The following is a 24,130-nucleotide window of genomic DNA, read 5'->3' as shown; positions in this document are numbered from 1 at the left end:
ATTAATTGGTTTTATGTTGTTTTTCATGTCATTGTAGTGATGCAATGAAGGAAATTGTTAAAATCAGACAAACTAGAGGTATGTAGATTTTAAAATATGTAAATTATCACTCTCTTTCACCCCGTAATGCAAAATGAATTTAACATTAAAAACAGCAGCTACCGATATTTGCCGGTGATTGATTATCAGCACAAACTCCAGGGTGGAAGTTATTATTATAAAATCTAACTGTACAATTTAAATGCAAACAGACAGACACACAGATATTATACAGACATAGAAAATAGATTAACTATTTAGCTAGAGATTAAAACACATGTATGCAGAGGATATTATTTATCTGTGGTAGTATTGTGGTAAACTTACCCAAAATGTACAGAAAAGAATACTGCATGTCCCTGAACTCCCAGAAATAAACCTTTAACCCTACATTTGGCATTTATTTCCTCATGTGTTGAATTTTAACTTCATGAAAATTAAGGAGAGGGAGAAAAAAAATACTCGACGTGATTTAAGAAGAGGACGGAGACATTGATGACAAGACATTTTCCCTATCAATCCTGACGCAGAAGATTGGGTGCTGTTTCCGTTTGTGGTGATGTCAGCGAGCCTCCAATCAGTGTCAGCTGCAGCGGTGATGATCGGTCTGATTGACTGTGAGTGTGTGTGTGTGTGTGTGTGTGTGTGTGTGTGTGTGTGTGTGTGTGTGTGTGTGTGTGTGTGTGTGACATTTCTTTTGTCTTCTTCAAGGACACAGCTATCAGCGGCCTCCCTCCGGCCTGAACTTCTCTCGTCTCATCCTGCTCTTCTGTTTTGTCCCTTGAAAAGACCCTGCCTCTCTTTCAAAGGTTGTACGAGACTGACACCTCATGGCAAAGAAGGATATTACACTTTTTTGTGCTTTTTCACATAAGAAGGAACCAAATCCAATTGAAATACCAGAAGGAATTTCCAAACCATTTAAATGGAAGTTGATTTAAAAAAACAAACTGCGACATGACAGTAAGGAAGGAAAACTGGATTTATGACACAAACAGACATGATTAATGAAGTCGTATTAACATCTATTGAAGCTAATAGTTGAGAAGTATCATTCAGTAGCTGATCAAAACACTATGAGGCTGGTTTAATCAACTGAACATGCTTTTCAGTCATATCCACTTTCACATTTCCAAACCCGAGTCTTGGAGGTCAAAGGTTACATCGAGGGCAAGCCGGAGAAGACGGAGAGGACAACGTTTGTGAGGGCTGAAGACGGACCGAGCCGGTCTCTTCACCCTGTCACTCAGCCTGACCTCCGTGAAGAGACGAGGAGCTGGAGAGGCTCGCCAGCAGCAGCTGAGGTTGACATAAACTCACTACGGCCGTCCTTCTAAACCACACGAATCTGTCTTTACTCAATGTGGTCCAGTAGAAAAGCATTAAACATAAATATTGAACATGATTTACTGCAGCTCTGATTCACCGCCGTGTTCAGATCGATAACTTTATGTTGACAGTGGCTTGTTAGGTCTTGGTTCTTAAATGGTTCTCCTCTCCTTTTACACTATCAACAATCAAACACTAGATGGTGCTAGAGGTCGAAAACGTTACACCCTCAGCACAATAAAATATGATACAAGACAAAACTATATAATACATAATCAATTAGTGACGTGCGCGTCTTCCTCCAATAAGATGTGGTGTTTTTTTTCCCCACAACGTGCTAATTTCTGTCATACGTTTGGTCGACGTTTTCTCTAAAGACTTCCCAAACATCACGTCTCAACTTGTAGAAAAATGATAGAAACACATGTGATATTTCAATAAATGTATTCATTTTAAATCAGAGCAGGTCCATGCGTATGGAGGTTTTAATTTGGCGCCGCATTTAGCAAAATGGATAATTTACAGATCACGAATGTAAACTTTCACACTTCAGAAACCTTTTATTTCCATATTTTCTCATGATCTTATTTTCAAATCTCTTACCAGTTGTTCACCAGTGTGTGTGTGTGTGTGTGTTTTTTTTTTATCTTATCAAATTGCTATCTTTTAATAGAAAGAGTTTATACTTAAATCTTATAAATCTATAACGGCCTTCAAACTGTCTCATCTCAAACTGTCATGAGAGGCTCTGGACTCAACTTTAGATGTTTATTCAATTTTAGGTTAAAAAAAAATAAAAAATCTTGCTACAAGAGACAAGGTCAAAGGAGGCAAAGGTTTTTAAGATTATGAGTTAGAAATGATAAAATCAGGTCATTAAGAAATAGTAAAATATTAGATTTATATGTGGTGTGCAGAGTCAGGAACAAATCAAATGAAAACTTATTGAGAGAAATCGGGGCTGTGGTTGTTCCCGGTGATAAATGCTCCCCAGGAAAAGTCCAACAGAGAGCAAAGTATATTAGAGCATATGAGAGAAAGTCTATTATTCCAGGCTGAGTCCCCTGTGATCAAACCCAAACAGAGCGGGAAAAAAAGACAGTTGCTACTGTTTATTTTTGTTTTTTTCTGCTCTCTGCGGTTGGTCAGAGGTTAGTTTCCCACCGGGACATTCAAAACACGAGAATTCCTACCACAGGACTGTATAATTGGATACAAACTTAACTTTAAATGAACTAAACTTCGCTTTAACTCAACAAACTATGGCTCAAACTCTGACGTTACTGACAAAAAAACAAAAAAAAAAACAACCCTCACTTAAAGTTGACGAGGCACGTTGAGGGTGAAATATGAGACCTGCATACTCTCAAGACATCCGCAGGCAGGTTTGATGTCAGTCCAGAAGAGTCAAGATCAGGATTAAAGTTTTACTTTTTTCTGGACTGGAATCAAAACAGAGAGCAGCGTCAAGTCAAACCACGAGCACCGAATCCCTCACACGTCTGCAGAAGTAACTTCTACCGTCTCAGAGTAGGCAGCCACTGTGTCAGAGAGCGGAGATTCCTGAGTAGAATACAGGTTTCGTTGTTCCTCCATCATCAAGAACTCCATGATTTGATTTTGTCATCTTCCCCTATAGGTGAAGTACCTCATACAGCCTGCGAGCGGTGCCGTTGCACCATCCTCCCTCACCCAGAGTGGCGGAGGTCTTGTTTGCTTCCAGACTGGCCTGGTACCCACCTGGAAGTGGTACAAAAGCACAGTTGTGCAGGAAGCTTCTGCAATTTCCTCCCACTTGCGTCACAAACGCATTACTGTGCCTCTCACCCAAACCACAACCACATGGGATCCGGTGCACCGCTGGAATTTTCCCACCGACAAACACACATGAACTGAGCAGAGCTGCAGACTGACTGGGCGAAGCTGTTGCTGGGATGCTTTGATGAATGGTTCTCTTCTCTGAGAGCACCTGTCCTGACAGACTCGGCCACGAAGAACGCGGACTGTCAAAAATGGCTCGTCTGCTCTCCACAACCACTGAATTACTAAATGAACCACTTTACAACTCGACGTTTACTTTTTAATCCTATTTTATTGCCGGTTGTACTTAAATTGCAAATTGACTGTTTTGTTTTGTTTTTTCTTTCCTAATAACTTTCATGGCCTGTGACCTCAGTTCTCTAAATCAGAACCAAATTTTGGTGCTTGACTGAAAATATGGGACGAAACCCTTTTATCCAATTTGACTGCCTCATATATAGTTAGAGTTAATACTGTATGTATACTGCAAAATGTTGTATTTTTCCTCCAAAACTTCCAGGATACTGTATGTGACTTAGGGACTCACTACCAGACACTGTATTAGTACTAGACTAGAAATATAGGACACTGTATTCATTATATGAATGTTTTATGGCAAAATTCATTGTGTTATCATATACTGCAACACTCAGCTGTATTATTTTCCATGTCATGTGACCAGGGGACTCCAAAGTGCCTCAAGAAAATACGTCAACTTGTCGTTACGCATCAAAAGGCGACTGTTTTTCTCGTTCTTCTTCATGCTACTACAGGTTCACAGTGGTACCGCCCTGATTTCTGGTATCATCATACTTTGTACTATTGTATAACTGCATTTCTGAGCATCACAGCGCTGCGAATAGTCGAGGGAAAAAAAGAAAAAGAAAAACGAAACCAACTCAGTACAAAAGAGGTTGAGTTTACAGCCGAGCTGCCATTGTTCACTTCCACCTACAGAGAAATAAATCTTGTAGTTTCCCTGTAACCTCTTGTAGCATTTCCATCAGTTTCATGCAGAAACAATCTGCAGAGAGTGAAAGAGAGCAGCCACTAGCAGTTTTAATCTACTGCATTATTAAATAAGAGAAGATAGAGAGCAGATCAATTTACCACTTGGATGCTGAACAATATAGCAACGCGATAAATAAAAACAACTCGGGGCCATTTTTAATCTAAGTTTTGTCAACTAGAATTAAGAAGTGAACGAAGGCTAATTATGGTGCTTCAAAAAAGCCGGTGTTGTTGTTGGTTTTTGTTTCTTTTTTTCAAATTTAACGCCAAGCACTTGTCCAGACATACAATGGAACAACTGGTTGTTTGTTGTTTGAGTAACAATTTACAATATATTACCAGTACTGCAAAGTTAAGACAGCAAATGCATGGAAAAACACATTCCAACCTCCAAATACCGCAAAAAAAAAGAAAGAAAGCCAGCTGTAAATTGCAGTGTTTCCCGTTTTGATTTTACATACTGATGGAGAGCAAGAGCTTGTAATCTTCCTCCCACAATTTCACTCTCCATACTGATTACACAATGCTTTTTATAGCACTTGTTATTGTACTTTTTAAATACGTAGCATACGAAAATCGCTTCCCATGGAATGGTGTGTCACATGTGCTGCTGGACATCAGTAAAGTTATTACAGCGTCTCATCTCTGCATTTTCACCAGAGGTGCCGAAAGAACCATTCGGTTGAGCTGAAGAACAGACACTCTGGGGAGAGAGATTTCAAAGAAAAAAAAGTGCAAAGCAACAGAAGTGTAAAACAGTTACCATTTGAAGGACATTTCTACCGGCTTCCTGTTCGACCCGATGTCTTCTAAAAGTGCAGTTAATAGTCACCCATTCAAATTAAACTGTGAACGTATTCTAAGAGGACTGTGGTTCAAATTTCCGACTGATCGATTTTTCTTCTATTAGAAGGTATATTTCCCGTTGACCTCGTCACACTTTGTGCGTTCAGCTCAGTTGATGGAAGTAGCTGGCCTCATGAACCTCAAGTCTCTTAACAAAAAAGAGTGCATCATTCAGGATGCTCCAGTGTTTCCCCTGCTTCTTCGCTTCGTGCACATCTTCTCCAAGAGCCACAATAAATTAAAAATGCAAAACATACTTTTCTAAATTTAGTGGTGATGAGTGGCACCAAATTACTGCTGGGCCGTGCTGTGGGGGCTAAAGATGGTATCCTTTTTACCTCGCTCAATGGAATGACTTTCATGCTTGGCTGCTGTCCAATTTTATCTCCCGGAGTTGCTAGGCGACAGGAACATCCTGATTGCAAGTGTATTCTGGGAAATGGTGGGACACATAAATGAATTCTCCAGATCTGTAACGTATTATCTGCCTTCAACATTGTTATCGTACGGGTCAGTGGAAGAGAGGGAGTCCGATGACGGGGCCATGAAGGAAGGAAGAATAATCTAGACTTGGTAGAGAGGCACTCAGCAACGCTGAAAATAGAACAAGAAAAGAGAAATAAGGGTCATAAAACTGACACCTGAGGTCATTAAATATGCAAAGAAAGCCCAATCTACTGTCTGAAGAAGTTCAAAATATACAGGATGTAGTACTTAGGAAGTGCAGTTACCATGTCTGTTTAAACAGAGAGTATTCTATGTACTCACTGTGATTAGATTTGAGAATCATCCTCTGCAACATTTCGCTCCATCATCTCTAATTATTGGCGCGGTGAACGCCCCCCCCCCCCCCCCCCCCAGACAGGTCTACCTCGAATTTGTGATGTCACTGTCCATGCAGCTGTTATGCGAATCTCTCTCCTCTCCTGCTCACACCCCACGTCAGCCCATTTCAATCCGGCATTCACACCTCTAGCACCTCCACAGCCGACAACCCACATGTCCAAGCGCTGCTGTCACCGTTGCTGACCTGCACATAATATTGTTTATTTTACTTCGAATAAGTGACAACTATTCAGACTCCTTCCTCGACATGGATTGTTCTACCCATCAAACCCACATTCTACCTTCTGGATATTGTATAACTGCTGCAGATCCCAGGTCACAGCTATAAGCACTCAGGGAGCCTGTACGTCCACTTATGAGGAACACACAGCTAAAAGCTATTCCATGCTAATGGACCGCACTTTGATCCAGAGAGTCTCTAAACACTCCTCTCTTGTTTCTTGTAATTTTACTGATCTTCTCACCAACTTTGATCACAATCCATCTTTTAGTTTTTGTGATATCCTGCTAACAAACCGACAGCGTTCACATGACTTAGATTCCTGTGTGTGTGTGTGTGTGTGTGTGTGTGTTTACATTTACTAGTGGCCAGCGGCACCATGTAGTAGTACCTGACCGGTCCCACTTTTACTCTTTAAACTGCCTTTAATCTCTGGTTTGTGTTGCAGGTTGAGAGCAAAGACTTTGAACACTTGAAATCCCATCGTCCACGGCTCAGTACAAATTCCCACATGCTAATGCTAAGAGTAGCACAGGGCAGGTTTAAAAAAAAGATGGCCATTTGTCCGTGCTTCAGTGAATCTGTTGGAACAATTAGGATCCATAATTCTATTTAGCCTCTCTGATAGCGTGCTGTCACTCCCTGAGTCTTTGTCTACTAAAAGCATCTGCAGGTACATGATGCTGGGGAGGGATTTCGGTGAGCCTGTGTCCACTGTGGCCTCGGCGACCGGAAGGTCTCGCTCTGGTCTCCAGCTGCTGCTGCTGCTCATCTGCTTCAAGGCTTGACGAGTTGCAGAGACGCTGATGTGCATGTCTCGGTTGTGATGGGCGATTAATTGAGTGATTATTGCCATTCAATCAGCTCCATTCTGCTTTTGTCTGCTGTCCTCGCCAAGATGAGCCTGGAAATAGAAGCACGTGAACTGAAACAAAAACTGGGCTCTTGAATCCAGGGAAGGGAAGTCGTAAGAGCAACACTTTTAAACAGAAATAACTTCACTTTTTATTGCTTACATTTTACACCAGGGCTCATTAGTTTGGATTCACGGCAGGCATAAGCAGCATAAATGATACTTCCTGTATATTCTAGTTCTACTGCAGAGTGGGATGATAAACTTTGAGCTTGTTGTCTCTGAGATGCACTGCACATTAACATTTTATTTCACATATCTGCTTTTACTGGCGTGTTTTTTTTTTAATCCCAATAAAAGGGAGTGTTACAAAAAGAGTCACTCCTTTCCGTGTGCCTCTGAGTACAGTTAAGTGTGTGTCGATGATATGTGACTGTTGTTCTTGTCACGCTTGTCATGATACTTGTTAGCTGCAGTACTTTCTGTTCTGACCACTTCCTCGATCCGTGTAGTTTTTCTACTGCCTGGAGTCAAATACTTTCCTTTGGCTGTGCTTTTTTTTTTCTTATTCTTGAGATTACAAAGAACTGCATCTACACAACTTTTCAAGTATTTTGTATTTGTTATCCTCTGTTGTTGATTTGAGAGGCATCTTCCACTCTCAGTGCCTCCGGTTCTTCTTGCCTTGAATTGTCTTTTGAAAGACTTTCTTTACTCGTTCAGTGGTAAAATCAGCACAATCTCATTCATCTGTTTACGTTTCCTCAAACAAGCAGGGCCGGTATTGTTCCATGAATGTGAAATGGTTTTTAGGGGAGTGTCTTTATTAATCTGCCGGTATATCGACAGGCTTAGTTCCCTGCTGTGGTTTTTCTATTCTGTTAATAGCCTTGATTATCTCTGCTGATAAAAGGCTTAGTGGCCACAGGGAAGAGATGAATGGTAACAAAGCTGCGTGCTTTCAAATATGACACAGAATGCAAGAAATAAAAAAAAGCAGACCGAGGTTATTCAGATGTTAGAGCTAATAAACTACATCATGTGACCTGTCGTGTCCTCTGAGCCAGACTCACCACGGCCAGCCAGCCGCCCTCATCCATATAAGACTCTCTTGATTGGAAGAAGACATCTGGAGGAAAAGGAATTCTTCCCTTTAAAAATACAGAGAAGCACAGATAGGAAACAAAAACAAGCCCCCCCCCCCCAACTGTCTTGTTTTATTTCTATTTTATTTTATTTTATTTTTGGTCTAAGAATAGCCAATAATAATAGATAAGCTGAGAGTGCCCAGAGCCGGGCCGTGACTAAAGCCAGACAGACACGTATTTGTTTCGAAAGACTTTTTTTCTGGATTTGAAAAAAAACAACAAAAAAAAACCAACACCACACACACAAAACTCTGAAAAAACATAATTCTCCATGAAAGCATGTTAAGATTATCTGATGTTGCTTTTGGAGTGCAGTCTTCTATGGACATGCTTCAGCAACTTGGAGGATTATTTCAACTGACACTACATCTGCACTGGTGAAACAGCTACTGGGGAATAAGCTGATCACGCTGTGAAAGAAACTTAATAACCTGTCCAGGCCTCTTAAACAGCAATGAGTTTTGGTTTCAGACAAATCATTTGTGAAATTTCAATTACAGCATCAAAGCAGTAATCTGCCCTCGCAGAGACAGAGTTGTTATCGCGGAGCCCAGCGTATGGTCAGCGCTGCCGTGCTGGCAGAGTTCACGAACACCATACGTGTCATTATGATTCTTTCCACACTGGCGCCTTTGAATAACAATGAATATCAAGTGTCACAAAGCAATTAATGTTTTTGTAATACCTTTTATCACCACAGAGGGTGGCAATGTGTTACAAATACATCAAACCTTTTTTTTTTTCACTTTTTTTTTTTTTCAGGGGTCCATTTTTTAAATCAGACCGGCTCTAAATCACCAATCAGCCCGGAACATGGAAGCTGGAGCCGGTATCCTCTTAACCTCTTGCTATAGTGACTTTCATGCTCAGCTGCTGTCCAATATCATCTCCACGAGTTGCTAGGCGACAGCAGCATCCTTATTACAAGCGCATTCTTGGAAATGATGGGACCTATAAATGAATTCTGCAGATCTGTAACTTATTATCAGCCCTGCACACTGGTGTCACGTGGGTCAGTGAAAGAGAGGGGTACTATGCAAATGGGTCATTATTTCATTGAGCCGACTCATTTCACTCTTTGCTTTGTCCTGCCCGGAGAGCCACCCAGATGGGGCTGGAATATTTTAGCCCTATTACACCACAGGCAGGGGTGGCTATGAGCACTCAACTGTTCTTTGTTCCGTTTATTGTTTCAATAAAACGCCCCCCCAATTCAAAATTATTTCGCAGCATATTTCCGCTCCCGATCTGGCAGCACACAGCTGAAACCGCCGTGGCTCTAGATCATTACTACGAGTATATTCTGGGAAACGATGATGGGGCCAATGAATGAATGTCCGTTACTGATCATCAGGCTTCCATGTAATAGAAGTCGATAAAGAAGAGGGATGCTATGCAAATAGCCCATTATTTCATTTAGCCATTTTAGTGTTCTAATATACTATGATATAACACGCAGAGAAATATTACTTTATTATTTATGCAGTACTGATTATCGCAGAGCACAAGCTGACACTCTATTAAAAAAAAAAAAAATGACAGAGCAGGTCACTGAAAGGTCCAAGATAATGAAACAACAACCATAACCGGATCTTAGCAATCTTATATGCCAAGGTCTAATTTTGCATGCAGGTCATACGCTGTTCCTTCCTTTTATCTTCTGTGGACATCATTCTCAACGGTCATGCTCTACGTAAACACTGAGCACGCATGAGGAAGGACGAAGAGAAATCCATTGACCTTCATTTGTTAGAGGCAGTAAAAGATTGGGGCTTGGGTTCCTTCCTCAAGATGATGGGTTCTTTGTTGTTAAATGTAAAACTTGATGTTGGAAACAAACCTTAGTTGCTGTTTAGGGGCCAAAGTTCATTGTTGGATTGACCCAACTACACCCCCCCCCCCCACACACACACACACACAGTCCAACTTTCCTGCTTAAAACACACATTACCTGACATATTCACTGATAAACATGAAGCATTTGACTTTGTGTTGCAAACAGTTTGTCTTTTTTGTTTTGTTTTGTAATCTATGGCAGTAATTACAGGTACTTGTAGGCTATACTGCAGTTAACAAGCAGTATGCTGGCACCATAGTTGATATATTTACTTTATTTTTGTTTGTAATGAGGAGGATGTGGCATAGGGGGCAGCGTGGCTCGGAGGTAGAGTGGCCATCTAGCAACCGAAGGGTCGCTCCTGATGGCCCTGCGACGGACTGGCGACCTATCCAGGGTGAACCCCGCCTCTCACCCGATGTCAGCTGATATAGGCTCCACCCCCCCACGACCCTTAATGGATAGGCGGTATAGAAAATGGATGGAGAGATTATGGAGGAAATAAATGAACAAATGTGCTTTAAAATCATAAAATGTGTCATCTATAATACGTCAACGATCGACTTACTGCACGAGGCTGTGAGTTAAGAGCGAGAATGTATTTTCCATGCTCCTCCCTCAAAAAACAAAAAAAAAAAAAGCAGTTCCAGTTCAGACATTACTGATGGCAGCATCTACGCTCACCTCCTCAGGAGCCGCAATTCTTCTTTGAACTAAGAGTTTTGCTGTTGTCACAAGTAAACAACGGGCAGGACCGACCGCTGTGGTTCAGACACAACCTAACAAGGTGGTTTCTTGTGCGCCTCGTTGGAGCGACAGCAGCAGCTGGATCCGCTGCAGACGTGCTGTTTTCTCTGCGACATAAATACAATCACTTCCACGAGGCCGTCCCGTCTACCAGCGGTGAAACGATGAAGGAGCGATGGAGGTTTTGTGCCCAGGGAACCACGAACCTAACAGTTCAGAACTACAGCGACACAGAAAACATTCTGTGACGAGAAGCCATGTGAATTAATGAATCCTCTAAATCACATTAACAGCAAAGACTAACTACTGCTCCAGAGCATTAGCTGAACCTTAATCACCTGCCAGAGGGTAGTCGTCTCATTCTCGGTGATAACTACTCAAAGTCGACACCTGACCGATAACGCTGTCCTTTAATTAAAAAAAAATCATTTATCTTCTTCTTCTTTGAAATGGCTTATCTGTCCTACCTTATATCTCATTGCCACATTGCTCTGCCCATCAAGAGATTTGTTGTGCGCACATATTGTATATTCCATAAAAACCAGCCAGCTAAGACATATTATATGATCATGAAAGATACATATCTCATAAATGGTGCAACTAACTAGATTATATGGGCCCTGCCTGCAGAGCGGCTAATGGAGGCTGGGGCGTACAGGGAATAGGACCTGTTAGCTGACTGTGTTTGCCTGAAATGCTAGCCCGCCAGCCTTTTTCACCACGGTTCTCACAGAGATAAATCCCTGTTGCACTTAGTAGTCATCCATTTTTAATGCCACAGCCTCAGCTGGAGAGATGCATGCAGACAGGGGAGGGGAGAGAGGAGGGTGGGAGGAGCAGCCAAGGTGTGGATGACACCAGCCGGATGCTCCAGGCTAATGCACATACAGCCCTCTTGATGTGTTTTGGGCTGTATGTTTTGCATCAGCAGCAATTATGTCAGTTGTTTTGTTGGGAAGGCGTTCATCAAGTCATGACTGTATTAATTGTTCACCTCATTGATGGGACTTCTGACTTTTGCCCCCCCCCCCCCCCAAACCAAAATAAAGAAGCAACAGCAAAGCGTCCTGCCTTTTTTTGAGCTCTCTAATATGTCTGGAGCTGCCATTCCACAGATGGCAGGCGGACAGGGCCGGGAGGGCCAGCTATTCAATCCACTTCAGTGCAAACATGATCTGTTTGAATGGCAAGACATAAGCCAAGACATTCTTTTGTGGGCAGACCTCCCTAAACAACCACAAACAACTGTGGCACTGTGTTTGTGCTGCAGACACAAATCTTTAAGATATGAGAGCAGCAGATCCCTTCGTGTTTGTTGAAAACCAAAGAAAAGAAAGGTTTTCTGTGTCAAATGCATGCTAGTCAGCGTGTGTGCGCGCGTGCACGTGCGCGTGCATGTGTGTGAGTCACCAAGGCTGTCAGTTAGGAGGCCAATTAGAGTGAGCAGGCTCATTCCTCCCCATGTGTTTTTAGTCCCACTTTTAATCAGCTTGTCTCCAGTTTTCTACACGCACCTCCTCGCTCCACCAACTGAAGAACACGACCACATGGCTCAAAATATTTGATAAGATTTTATTTCTCTAGTGAATTCATATGTTGTTATTCTGCACAGCAGCATACAGGAAATCGTGGTAAAATATAAATAACAAAGTTCAACAGTGTTTCTTTTGCTCGTAATCATTTAATCAAAAACCTCTGTTAAAAGTGGCAAATTATCAGCCTCTTTCCACTCTCTTGCACTCTCAAGAATGTAACATTGAACAACTAAACTTTAAAAAGTATGGGTATATTCATTATTTACAGACATCACCTTTTGGTGAACAATGCTCATAGCTTCTTGGAAATTCACTTCCATAATGTTAAATGCAACAAAATGAAAATACAATTATGTTATACAAAGATCAAAAATACTATCAAAACCCTTATTATAAATGGCAGCACTATATCAATAAACTGCTGTAGACATTTTACATGTAAGTACAAAACCCGGTTGAGGTAGTGCCCTCTGAAGTCACTTTTTAATGTTAAAATACTGAATAAACATCACTTTACATACAATACAGCAAGTCTCTCTTCTATCTTCAATGCAATTGAATTCCTTTGGTAAACAAAACTGTCAGAAATGTGCAGTCCTGCAAGTGACACTTTCAATCATACATTCACAACATTTTTGCATTTTTTTTTTGATTCTTCAGAAGAAGAAATAACGGGATATATTATACGTCGTGGTGTTTCTTTTTTCTTTTTTCTTTTTTTTTTTAAACATTCATTTGCTTTTCGTTCACCCCACAAAGAGCGAGCGGTAACTGGGACTCCTCTTCATATTGCTGAGCAGACCTGCCCACGAGACTCTCTGGTGAATACAAAGTCAGGGTAAACTAAAAGATTTCCAAAAAAAAAAAAAAACCCACCAAAGAGAGACCTGCAGAGAAAATAAATCCAGTGTTGTTGCCCTTATTTGGGAATGTAAACATAAAAACTGAGCGTTTGAGCATTCAGATGGCCTGTAAAGACAAATATCTTTCTCATCACATAGGATTGGAAAAGAGGTTTGGCTTGGCAACAATTGATTATAATGTTCCCCGGAGAATATAAGCCCCAAACAGAGGCCACATTGTCTGTTTTTTCCTCCTGCCTAACAGATTGAATGTCAACTTTAAGAGCAAGTTGGAAAATATGTTGTGGAGTTTTCAGGCTGGCAGATGGGATCAAAGAGTCTCCCCATCCATTCAGATGCACACAAGTACTCATTAATGACACATTCTTCAGCTTCTTTAATGGCAAACATAACTTTGGTTTTCTAAGACGAGAAAGAAAAGGCGAGCTTAGCTCACGATACAAAAATACTTGGTAGAAATATGACATTCATACCCTTTGCCAATGTCAGTGTGTCTCCCTACATGAGCAAAATACTTTTTTTTCCTCTAAATTTATTCACACTTTGTGATTATTGATACATAGGTGTATTTATATGCACACGCTCAAATGACTACAAACTAGAAAGAAAAATAAATCCAATGTATAAAGCGTAAAATTATTCTATGTGGATAAAAGAACTATAAAAATATATCTTGGAGAGAAAAAAAAAAGATAAAATCAATATGAAACTGGGATAAAGGCTAAATCAAAACAGTCATCTGGAAATTGTTCAGTGCAATATAATTTACTTTATAGTCTTGTCTGTTTAGAATATTTTCATCCTCTTACCACCCACAGCCCTCCCCCCCTTCAATGGGCGCTGGGATGGCTGGTCTTTTGATAGTGGACAGTATTTTATCGTGTGGGCATTGTCCCCGTTAGCACTGCAAAGAGGACAGGTATAAGCTCTCAGGATCGGGCACACAACCCTGCCGTCCGGGGTCTTCAGGACATGGGAGCCGTACACCTCCTCGGGGGCTCCGTTATTTCGGCAGAAGACGCAGATTTTGGGCTCCTGCTTGCTCCTGGAAGCGGGTTTGCGCATCTTTCTCTCCATGCCGAACAGATCGAACCCCGCGAAGCTCCCACCAAAGCCCACCTCCCGCTCCGGCAGCTGCAGCTGGCTCTGGAAGGGGCTCAGTATCGAGAAACGCTCCTTCAAGTCCAGGATGGAGGCCGGCGGAGGGCTCCCGGGCGGGCAGCTGCACTCCAAGTGAGCGCTCTCTCCAACGCCGCCCGCGATGCCGCACGGACACGCCGGGGAGTCATCCAAGCCCAGGGTCGCCTTCAGCGACTCGGTGATGGAGTTTGGATTCTGGGGCATGCTGAGTTTATTATTCTTCGTCACTAAGGTAGTCAGCCCGAGATAGTCGTTCCAGAAATTAAAAGTATAGTCATAGGGGCTGCGCGCGTTCAAATAGTTGTGATTGAGAAAATCCATGGCCGCTTCTGGTGGTTTGATTGCCGTCAAAATATGAAACAACAACCAGTGTAATCCGTAAAGTCTTTGTAGCCAGTCTCCAGGAATGGTTCATGTACAGTAAAGTAGTCTCCAGTGTTCCTGTTATGTCTGAGCGTCCTGCAAATAGGCTTTCTGGTTATAAGGACCAGGAGGGCGGGGCGCGCTGCCTTCAACATCAAGTTTCTGATCAGGTTGAAGGCAGTCTCCTTTCTTCAGAGCCACACAGACACATTTGTTTTCCTGCGGGTTGGAGCTTTGTCCACATCAATCACGGCTCCGGCGTTTACAGTATTTTCATGTAAAAAGGAGGTTAATGATTTGGGCTGGGGGGGGGGGTACGTTCAGGCGTTAATGATATTATTTCAGCGTGAGTAGCAGCCTCTTGTTCAGGCCTCTCGTGTTTAAAAAAATACTACAATTCTGCGTGTTTTGTGAATCAATAATCAGTCATTGTGCATAATGCCAACTGGGATGTGCGCACACCTTAACCCCTTGTGTGCCGAACGCGGAGGCCCTTTGTTACAAAAGGGATCCATCCTCTCTGTGGAGGAGGAAGTGAAGGTGCAGCTCACCGTGTTTGAAGGGAATGTTGTTTTTGCACACACGTATAACGATTTTCTACTGAATTTAGAGGATGAGGGTCACTTATTTTGAAAAGTTTGTTGCATGCATAGAAAAATGAAATCATCAGGGATAACATCTAAAATAAGCTGTTCACTTCTCACACGTTCACGATTCACAGTTTACGTCACCTCGATACGTATGGCACGCGCTTTAGATGTAAGGATGAATCCCCTCTTCCAGTCCAGAAAAACAGAAGTCCAGTAAATCCTGATGTAAACACAACATGCCGAGGGATTTTCAACAGGGGGCAGCATAGTGCAGTTACAGCCCGTTAGTTTAAACTCCCCTTTCTGCCTTGAGTGACTGAGAGAGCTGAACAAAGCCTGTGACTGTAATCGCAGCCACTGATTGAAAGATGAAAGTCACCCATGTTTTTCTGCCAGAAACACGCCATTTACGGGTAACGTTCCGATTCTGAAGGGGCGACAATTCAGCTCAAGCTGTTGACACAAACAAACAAACCACACAGCGAATAAAGATGTCAAGTCAAATTGTATTACTATCCTGGAAGCCAAAAATCACAAATTACAGTTTGTGTGTGTGTGTGTGTATGTGTGTGTGTGTGTGTGTGTGTGGGGGGGGGGGGGGGGGCTTTGTCCTTAAACAATTAATTTACATGAGCAGAAACTGGCCCGAAATCCTATGAATAGGGAAACAGCCCCCCCAAGAAATGCTGCAAGTACACAGCAGATCAGCAGATCAACAAAGTCACAGTAGGATGAGAGTGCACACCTCCGCTAAGGCAAAGTCAGCCGAACCCCAGTTTAAAAGAAATGTTCTGTTAATTTGATTTACCCAGAAGTGCTTGGGTTCTTCCCTGGGTCATGCTGCACCACCACAACAGGCTCTGGGAAAGCCTGCATTGTTCTGCGGTGAGTCAAACAAACTGGAAAACCTCCCCGGTGGAGACGGTGGCATTTGATGATGAAGGTTTCCGAGACACGTTCCTTATAAATCATAATTCATCATGACAATGGTTACGTTATTATGCGTGTAGCTTCAGGTGAAAACACTGAGGCCTCAAATAAATACTCATCTGAAGAGGCAGCTACTTTGATAGTCACCCACAAGCGCCAATATTCCACCAAGAAGGTACTTTATAGCACCCACTCTGAATTTTAGGCATCTTTTATGTTTTTTCTTATTTTCCATTTTCTTTCTGTATGTATGTGGAATGTTTATTGCATGAAGACTGAAAGGTATTATCCTGAGCCTCCAGTCTATTGTGCACCATTTGATTTTATTATGCAGGGCCTGTTATGAGACTATAAATTTGGAATATGTCTCTGCAATAATCCTGTCAATGAGATTCCACTGCTTTGCGTCCCATTTAGTAATAGATCACAATGAGTATCACTGATTCTGGAGGTGGAATCCAGAGGGGGTTGAGAGGCAGCCGTCCTGACCGGCTCACTCGCTGGGCCTCTGATCCTGTGATGAAGTGGGCAGCTCAGGAATGTGGAAGCAGCCCTCTTGAAACAATGATAACACGAGTGACTGGTGCTCTAATTAAAACTTCCAGGGGGAGGCTGCTGCAGGAACTCACTGACTTTTCATATCTATTTTTAAGGGATCTAATAAGAATGCGCTACCTGAGGAGACAAAGCAGAACAAAAGCACGGTTCAATGAGGTTTTAGAGGCCATTTCTCTCCGTTCTGTGTGTTCAGCAAGTTAGTTTGAAACAGTATTGACTGCTCATTGAATTTTCACTCCACTCAGCTGGGTCAAAATATGAATTTTATGATGAAGCATTAATATTGTATGTAATCGCCAATTCCTTTTTTGCAAGCCAGGGCAGATTGTGTGAGCAGATTCCTGTGTTGCTGCAGTGCAACTGAAATATTCATGGCCACATTACTCCTTAATTTTGTTGTGACTAAGAGGGATTAATACTCATCCATTAACTTAAGCTAATTCTGTGGCCGCCTCGAGGTTGCATATTGGACAAGGAAGTAAGATTAGCAGTGGGATGATGCATAACATCAGCAGGGCGGCTACAGCTGTAAATCGATTTAGGAATCACACTGACTAAGTGATTGTCGTGGAAGTGTTTTTTTGCTTGACGGCAAAAACAGAGATCATCAGGAAAAGTGGTTGCTGGCTGGGGATTGTTTTCAGCGATCAAATCATATTTCCTGCTTGGGCTCATTAGCAAACATGCATCTACAATTTTTTGATGTTTTAGATGTATTATGCGATGCAAATGCAGCTCGCACGGGCCTTTTGCTGAAGTTAGGAGTATGATAATGCGTGATTTACACCAGCGAGTCGTGTTCATCTTCCAGTGACGCTTCATGTACCGTGATTTATTGTCATCAACACATTCGGTGCTCTGATTCAGGCCTTGTAGTTTTGCAAACAGCAGAGCATTTGGGTGAAAACTTTGTAAAGTTCTCAAAAAAATGATCAAACTAGGAAACTGGACTCAAACTCTTGTAAACCTCTTGTAAAGTTCCTATTTGACACAATAAATGTGTGATTGATGACACTGTGAGGTGCATGAACAAGCTAAAATCCACCCCCCCCCCTCTTTTTTTTTACTGTACAGTGTTAGGCAGCAAGAAACCTACAAAGAGAGCTAGTTAGCTTAGCGCTATTCATGGTTTTGGAAGGCAAATGTTAGCATGCCTTTGCCTCTCTGACTGAAGTCGCAACGCAGTTTTTAAAGTGCTGTGTGAAATCACTGCGCCTAGTGAGGAAAGTAGTTCCAACACTGTGTTGGATTCTAAAATTACAATTTTTTTTCCCCAGGTATTTTTGAATTGTGATTTCACAGAAAATATTATGTACGACATGAGTTACATTAAAGCAGCCAAAGGCAAGTTTTAGAATTCGAAGATTCTATTGACTTTTGACTAATGCACGCTAACACTTCCCACAAACTACCACTCTTCATGTGAAGCTAACTTGCGGTTAGCTTGCCTTTGTGGGTCTCAGCTCTCTTAATGCAGCACGCAGGAGAGGAGGGGTATCTATCTGCTTGTCTGGCTCTGCAGGAGGACATCAAATAAGCCCGTTCCTGAGAAGCTGGTGTGGTTCCTTTAAATCTATCATTGAGGCATGTTTTGAGTCATTCACATCAGATATGTGTGTGTAACCTGAGAGCACGTTCTTGGGCTGCTGCGGTCTCTGGCCCTGCAGTGTTGTCTGTTGCTTATTTTGTGAGGCAAGTTTCAGCAGCGGCCTTGTAGGCAGAATACATTGAGAGGGATTACACAAAGCCCTCATACGGGGAAGACTTCTGGGTAATGAATGAATAAATACACTGTTACAATGCCTTGCTCAAAGAGACTCTGGAGGGGGATGTTTTCCTGTTAAAGATGATGATCCAAGCCCAGGAAAAAGGCAGATTTTTTCCCCCCCAGAACCTTCCTCTTATGTTTACAGACTGAAATATTGATCACCGAAACAATACATAATGGGCTTCCAGGAATTGCTGAAAAATCCATTGTGCTACATTGACTGCCATAATGAAGATGAATGCCAAATCACCCAGTATGAAAATGGTTCATGCGTATTTGCAAACGTGCATTTTTCCTGTGATATTTTTTCTCACACCATACTTTCTTGTTGTGCCACAGTCCCAAAGCTTTCCATGTGTTTTAATTCGCAGCCATTAGAGCTCTGTTTGTGATTATGCAAATGAGAAAATATGCAGGAAATTTAATCAAAGCGCAGATTTGATTTTACGTGAAAGATTGCTGGAGGGGTGGGGGCATAATATTGAGCAACCGAATTAAGCTTTCTATTTTTTTTCCCTCGACTCGGACATGCCACAGCTTCCAGTAAGGTCTGCTTCGGAGGCTTAAAGTTAACAGTGCTGCAAAAGGTTTGATTATCCTTTGTTCTCCCCAGAGAAGCTGAATGGAAACTGCTTTTAATGGGAAACATTTCCATATCAGCAGCAAGGCACAGCAGCTTGTGTTTATGCATTTTTATTATTGTTGCGTCTCCTGAACCAAATATCTAATTGCTTGATTTTCTTTTGTTCCCCAGCTGAACAGCAAGAAAATAGGCTCTTTATAATTGCACATAAACTCAGAGGATGCCATTGTGCTCTTGTGTGTGCCACTGAAGATAACCGGTGATTAAACTGAACGTTGCTCCAGAAGCATGACAGAATAAAAGCTAATAAAGCACATCAGTCAATAAAGGGAGATGGGTCTGTTTACCAAGCCCAGAGATGTAGAACAGCTCAGTGGAGTCGCCCTGTGACCCATGGCCCCCAGATAATCATGGGGGGGGGGGGGGGGGGGTTGCACATTACCGCTGTGTCAGGAAACATTTACATTGTCATGTGCGAACCCACAAAACCAGCACAATTTTGTATTTGCAATAGGAAATGTAGTGCAAGAACTAACATTTCTGAATCGCTACACAGGAATAACATCCAAAGCAAGTGGTCTCTGGTTGAGTTTAACGTCTGAGCATATTTGAGTTTCATAATAAATCGTGGCATATAATTAGCTGCCACACAAGGCTCATGTCATTACTTTGTATCGAGTTACATTAATGTGCCTGGCAAAGGATTTTAATTCTTCCACAGGATTAGTTGAGTTCTGTTTCGCAGCTGAGACTGCCAGGGTGACTGGCTTACGAGTTCCTTGGGCACAGCCTGGATCACCAGTGGAGTGGCTGCCTAGCAACTGATGGGTCACTGGTTTGATCCCCTGCCCCGGGTGACTGTGGGAAGTGTCCTTGAGCAAGATACTAAATTGCACCTGATGAGCCAGTTGGCACATTTGGCGGTAGCCACAGGCAACATTGTAAAGCACATGGATATCACGAAAGCACGACAGAAGAATGAGGCCATTTACAGTTGTGCAGGCTCCCTGAATGATGATGTCAGCCTGGAGCACAATAAGGCCAAACCACAGTACAGAGTCATCGTTTGTCACAGTGAAACCCAAGTGTATGCAACGGAAGATGACACCGCCCTTTTATCTTATGGCCCACTAGCTGACCTGTTTTAGCAGGTCTTCCACCTGGATGTTTCCAATTACGTTGCTCCAGCAACAAAACAGATTATAAACCAGTCTAATTCCAAAAAAAAAAAAAAACTGTGTTGATGACCTACAGTAGGTGAGTTATTGGCAACCAACCATGCAATCAATTCCTTAATCCTGCACAAGTTTAATGAACCTGAGCACAACTGACCGTGACAACTCAAGATAGATATGGCACACTTACAGCAGTCAAGACAGTTTTCATTGTGCCAGTTTACATGTAGGTTGAGGGTACAATCATGTCGCCGTACATGCAGTCTTCTTCTAGAGCAAGGTTGTAAAGACTTCCACTTCCTCCTTTGTAGGCGCTCGTCACAATACGAAGCCAGCCCTTTTCACCCTGGAGACAGAAACAGCACGATCAGTTAAGTCCAGCTCACCCACTGCATTTCGTTATTTCGTCCAGTTTCAAATGCCACTGAAGCATGCAAGAACCAAGGCTGGGACGTTCCAATGAGGCAACCTCACCCATGGCTCTCCCCAGGAGTTGCGCACGATCCAGTATTCAGTGCCATTTTCAACTCCCCAGCCAACCACTGACACAATGTGGTTAATGGCAGGAGCTTCAATATATTCTGTGTAGAGTCCCCCTGCGTACATATCCAGTTTCTCTGTGGCCATGATTCCACAGCTGCAAGATGGGAAATAATGAAGCGGATGATATTGAAATTTGAAGAGGGGAAGAGTCATTATGCACTTGTGGCCACCGCCGGTAGAGACCTCCCAGGGATTAGCCATCCTCAATGTAGGAAAACTGGAACCTTACATGCAGAATTGAAAACTATTCTTGCAAAGCCATTAATATTTTAGAGACCTGATGGGTCCTCCAGTGTAAATTTCAGCCATCATATCCTCTCGTCCACTGATGGCTCCAAAGTCCCCCACTCTCCACAGAGTGTAGTTCTGCACACTGTTGCACTTCCCAAAAGTTGTGCAGGTCCCACATGCATTGAAGGGTTTGCATTCTAGTGGGGGAGGAAAAAAAAATACTTAAGAGTCTCATCTGATACAAATACAACGTTATAAAATGCCGCTCGTGAATTCTCACTCTGATCAATGGCCTGGTAGTTGTTGCAGGTCTCGTCAGGGATGCCGTGTCTGTGGGCGTACTCCCACACTCCTCCGTGGTCGCCTCCGTGACAGGTGCCCGAGTCGGCACAGTCGACCACATGCTGGACCGACAGATAAGCAGATGGCCACGCCCCTTTCCTCTTGATGTTGATACGATCTACGAGAGACAAAAAAAATTCCAGTGTTTATGAAAATCTCAGCTCAATTTCAGAGGTTTCCATCTGTTAATTTGTCAAGATTTGCTTTCTGTTGATGGGGTTTCTCTCCAGGGGATGAGCTCCAAACCAATACAAAGTTGGCCTTGGGTTTATTCTTACTGCCTCTAGTTGGAAAGATTCAATCCAAATGAGAAAAGCTTTGTCATGCTAATGATACATAAATCTTAATTTTAAGATTCCATTTACTTTAATGAAGGTGCTTGAAACTATTGAATCATAACACAATCAGAATTGCCATCCGCAGAGATGCATTTGCTTGCCAGCAGAAATTGTAGCTCAACAACACCTTGACAAAAAAAAACAAACTCAAATGTGCGAAAAGGCCTTAAAAAAAAAAAAAGAAGAAATTGATGGAGAGACACGAACCTGCCATCGCGCTGGTGCTGCCGTGAGCCCAGCAGGAGCCGCAGTACTGAGGGATGTGCTGGTTACGGTTGGTGCTGGCGTAGTTGACGCCGTTTACATTCCTCCAGTCCCAGGACTTTGGCAGCTCAGCCAGACTCAGGAGTTCATGAGGACGAGCTGCAGTTCTGAGACAAACAGCAGCTCACAGTCATGGACACTGGGAGATACGAGCCATCTGTATGCAAATGCTTCACTGAAGGTTGTGAAGTACAGTTGAGACGTAAGACGACGAATCAACTCTAAAAGAAGCTCGTGCTCCGCCGCGTCGATGGAGGTTTATCAAATAAAGGTCAAACTGTACAAAACAGCTTTGCATTATCAAGAGGATTTTGGCAGCTGTTGAGTCACCAGGTCAAGGTGGATAGAGAGAGTGAAGAAATCTAGTGGTGATTGAGAGACAAAAGGAGGAAACCCAGTGAGAGGAAGGAAAAAACAAAGCCAAAAAACCACATCAACAACCAAAAACAGAATCTCACTTCACTCCAAAGTCTGGTTTCCTGGGTACCGGCTGGTAACAACTTGGCCTCTCGCTAAAAAAGTGTTTTGCTGAAACAGCAGGAGTCATGAGCATAAAAATAAAAATGACAAACAGAGCCATGTTGAACCAGAGAGAATCAATCAAACGCTACAAGCTGCTTTGTTGGGGAATAAATACCATCCCAGACCTGCCAAAGGAGAGAAGCTGCTGTGTGTCAATTAGGTTCCATTGATCTCACCTGGGAATCGCTGCCATTCAGTGCAGGTTCTAGAAGGCTGAGGTCACGTCAGCCTGTTGAATGACAAACTGGGCTTGGACAATCAAATCTGACAAAACTTCTCTGGCATTTAATGTCACTTTAGTCCAGCTTGCATCCAAAATTTGGAGATAATGAAAATGCTTTCGGTGGCTGGAATTCTTAACATTTTAATGTTTACAGGTGTGAAACAGACAGGTTTGATATTTTTGATATATTACAAGACCTGGAAGACATAGCAACTGAGAGAATTATTCACCTATTAATTCATGTACTCCATGTCCTCCACAGCGCCGGTGTTTTTAAACTGCCGGAATTAATTGGAGAGTAGAGCAAAACCTTTTTTATGACAGGAATCCCATGGATTTTAATCACCAACACAACAACAGGTAAACTACAACAGATTATCAATTTTGTATCATTTTAACAATATTGATATTTTGGAGCTGTGACCAAAATTTGAAGTTCTCATCAAGCTGTCAATGAAAATCTTTACCAGGATTAAAAAAAAGCCCCAGTAAACCCAGTAAACAGGCTTTCCTGTGGACAGAAATGAAAAGGCTGAAATTCTGTGAGTTCAAAAATATGTTGTTTCATTGCTGCCACGCTTGTTCGTACTTTCACAGTAAGAGCCTGTCACGTACAGTTAGCTTGAAACTATCGATTCTTCATGGCTGCCGACGGCAAACAACATCCAGAAACGTCCCACTCATTAACTCGAATCATCGTCTTCTTTATCCAGCCAGAATTGATCTCCTCTGGTTCTGTGCTACCATCAGCGAGCTGGTCCCGTTGAACGCATCGGCTGGTGATGCTCTGCGCTAACCTTCAACTAGCATCAAAGAGGAAGTGTTACACCTGTGATTAATGTGTTTGTTGCTTCAATACAAGTTTTTATGTGTTAGCTACTGTGGCATACAGCTGGATAAAGAAGATGTGGGTTAACACTGGCCAGTGACTTGAGAGTTTATAAAACATTTTCGGGTCGTTTTGCATTTGTTAGCATTTACTAGCCGGCAGTCGTCGTAAGCTTCAAGCTAAATAAACACGGCTGGCTTTCTCTGCACTCCAGCAGTGGAAAAAAAACTTCAATGTGTGAGAGCTCAAAGCACCTATTTTTCAGTGCTTGAAAGGCAAAATAAACATTTTGGGAGGATAAACACTGCAAGTGAAGCAGTTTTAAGGTTATATTGATTGATTGCACTGATCCTTGACAGCTGCTCGTCATGATGTTTTCACTGTTTTAGGTTTAGTTTTGTTTACGCTCCTACAGCCTCTGTGATAACAAAGACTTTATCAGGCTTGACAGTGAGAGTGCAAACAGAGTGTGATATTAATTGACTGCCTGCCATCCCCTCCCATCTGCAGGAATAGAAAGTCATATTTAATGCGTTGATTAAACTCTAATCCCTTCATGTGACTCGGAGATGAAAGTAATTTTCATGTAATGGAGACTATTAATATTTAGATATGGAAAGGAAACCAGATCCCAGATTTGCAATCAGCTGGAGGATG

General features: G+C 42.4%; 2 protein-coding genes and 1 long non-coding RNA gene across 4 annotated transcripts in view; 1 reads left to right on the top strand and 2 right to left on the bottom strand.

Annotated features, from left to right (window-relative positions):
- Positions 1–12,260: 12,260 nt before the first annotated feature.
- Positions 12,261–14,679, bottom strand: nanos1 (nanos homolog 1). The gene has a single exon (XM_086222741.1). The coding sequence runs from the start codon at positions 14,533–14,535 to the stop codon at positions 13,861–13,863; it is 675 nt and encodes a 224-aa protein (XP_086078867.1). The 5' UTR covers positions 14,536–14,679; the 3' UTR covers positions 12,261–13,860.
- A 5,601-nt stretch (positions 14,680–20,280) lies between these two features.
- Positions 20,281–22,520, bottom strand: LOC147251489 (cathepsin Z-like). The gene is made up of 6 exons (XM_086222256.1): positions 22,358–22,520; positions 21,843–22,006; positions 21,236–21,415; positions 21,002–21,152; positions 20,656–20,818; positions 20,281–20,527 (listed from the first exon to the last, which is right to left on the bottom strand). Exons 1-6 carry the CDS (start codon positions 22,477–22,479, stop codon positions 20,402–20,404), a joined length of 906 nt encoding a protein of 301 aa, XP_086078382.1. The 5' UTR covers positions 22,480–22,520; the 3' UTR covers positions 20,281–20,401.
- A 56-nt stretch (positions 22,521–22,576) lies between these two features.
- LOC147251488 (uncharacterized) overlaps positions 22,577–24,130 on the top strand; it is a 38,685-nt gene continuing 37,131 nt past the window's right edge. Inside the window, exons 1-4 of one of the 2 annotated variants that reach the window (XR_015118956.1) lie at positions 22,577–22,798; positions 22,907–23,004; positions 23,115–23,186; positions 23,358–23,627. This is a non-coding gene — a long non-coding RNA (uncharacterized LOC147251488). Of the gene's footprint in view, positions 22,799–22,906; positions 23,005–23,114; positions 23,187–23,357; positions 23,628–24,130 lie in introns of those variants that run through there. The other variant, XR_015118957.1, reaches the window with a different exon arrangement.

The sequence above is a fragment of the Aulostomus chinensis genome, chromosome 13, assembly GCF_037954235.1.
Source record: "Aulostomus chinensis isolate RoL2024-O1b breed Wild chromosome 13, RoL_Achi_v1.0, whole genome shotgun sequence".
Taxonomy (NCBI): domain Eukaryota; kingdom Metazoa; phylum Chordata; class Actinopteri; order Syngnathiformes; family Aulostomidae; genus Aulostomus; species Aulostomus chinensis.
Note: the sequence above shows the minus strand (reverse complement) of the source record. Positions and strands in the feature narration are given on the sequence as shown.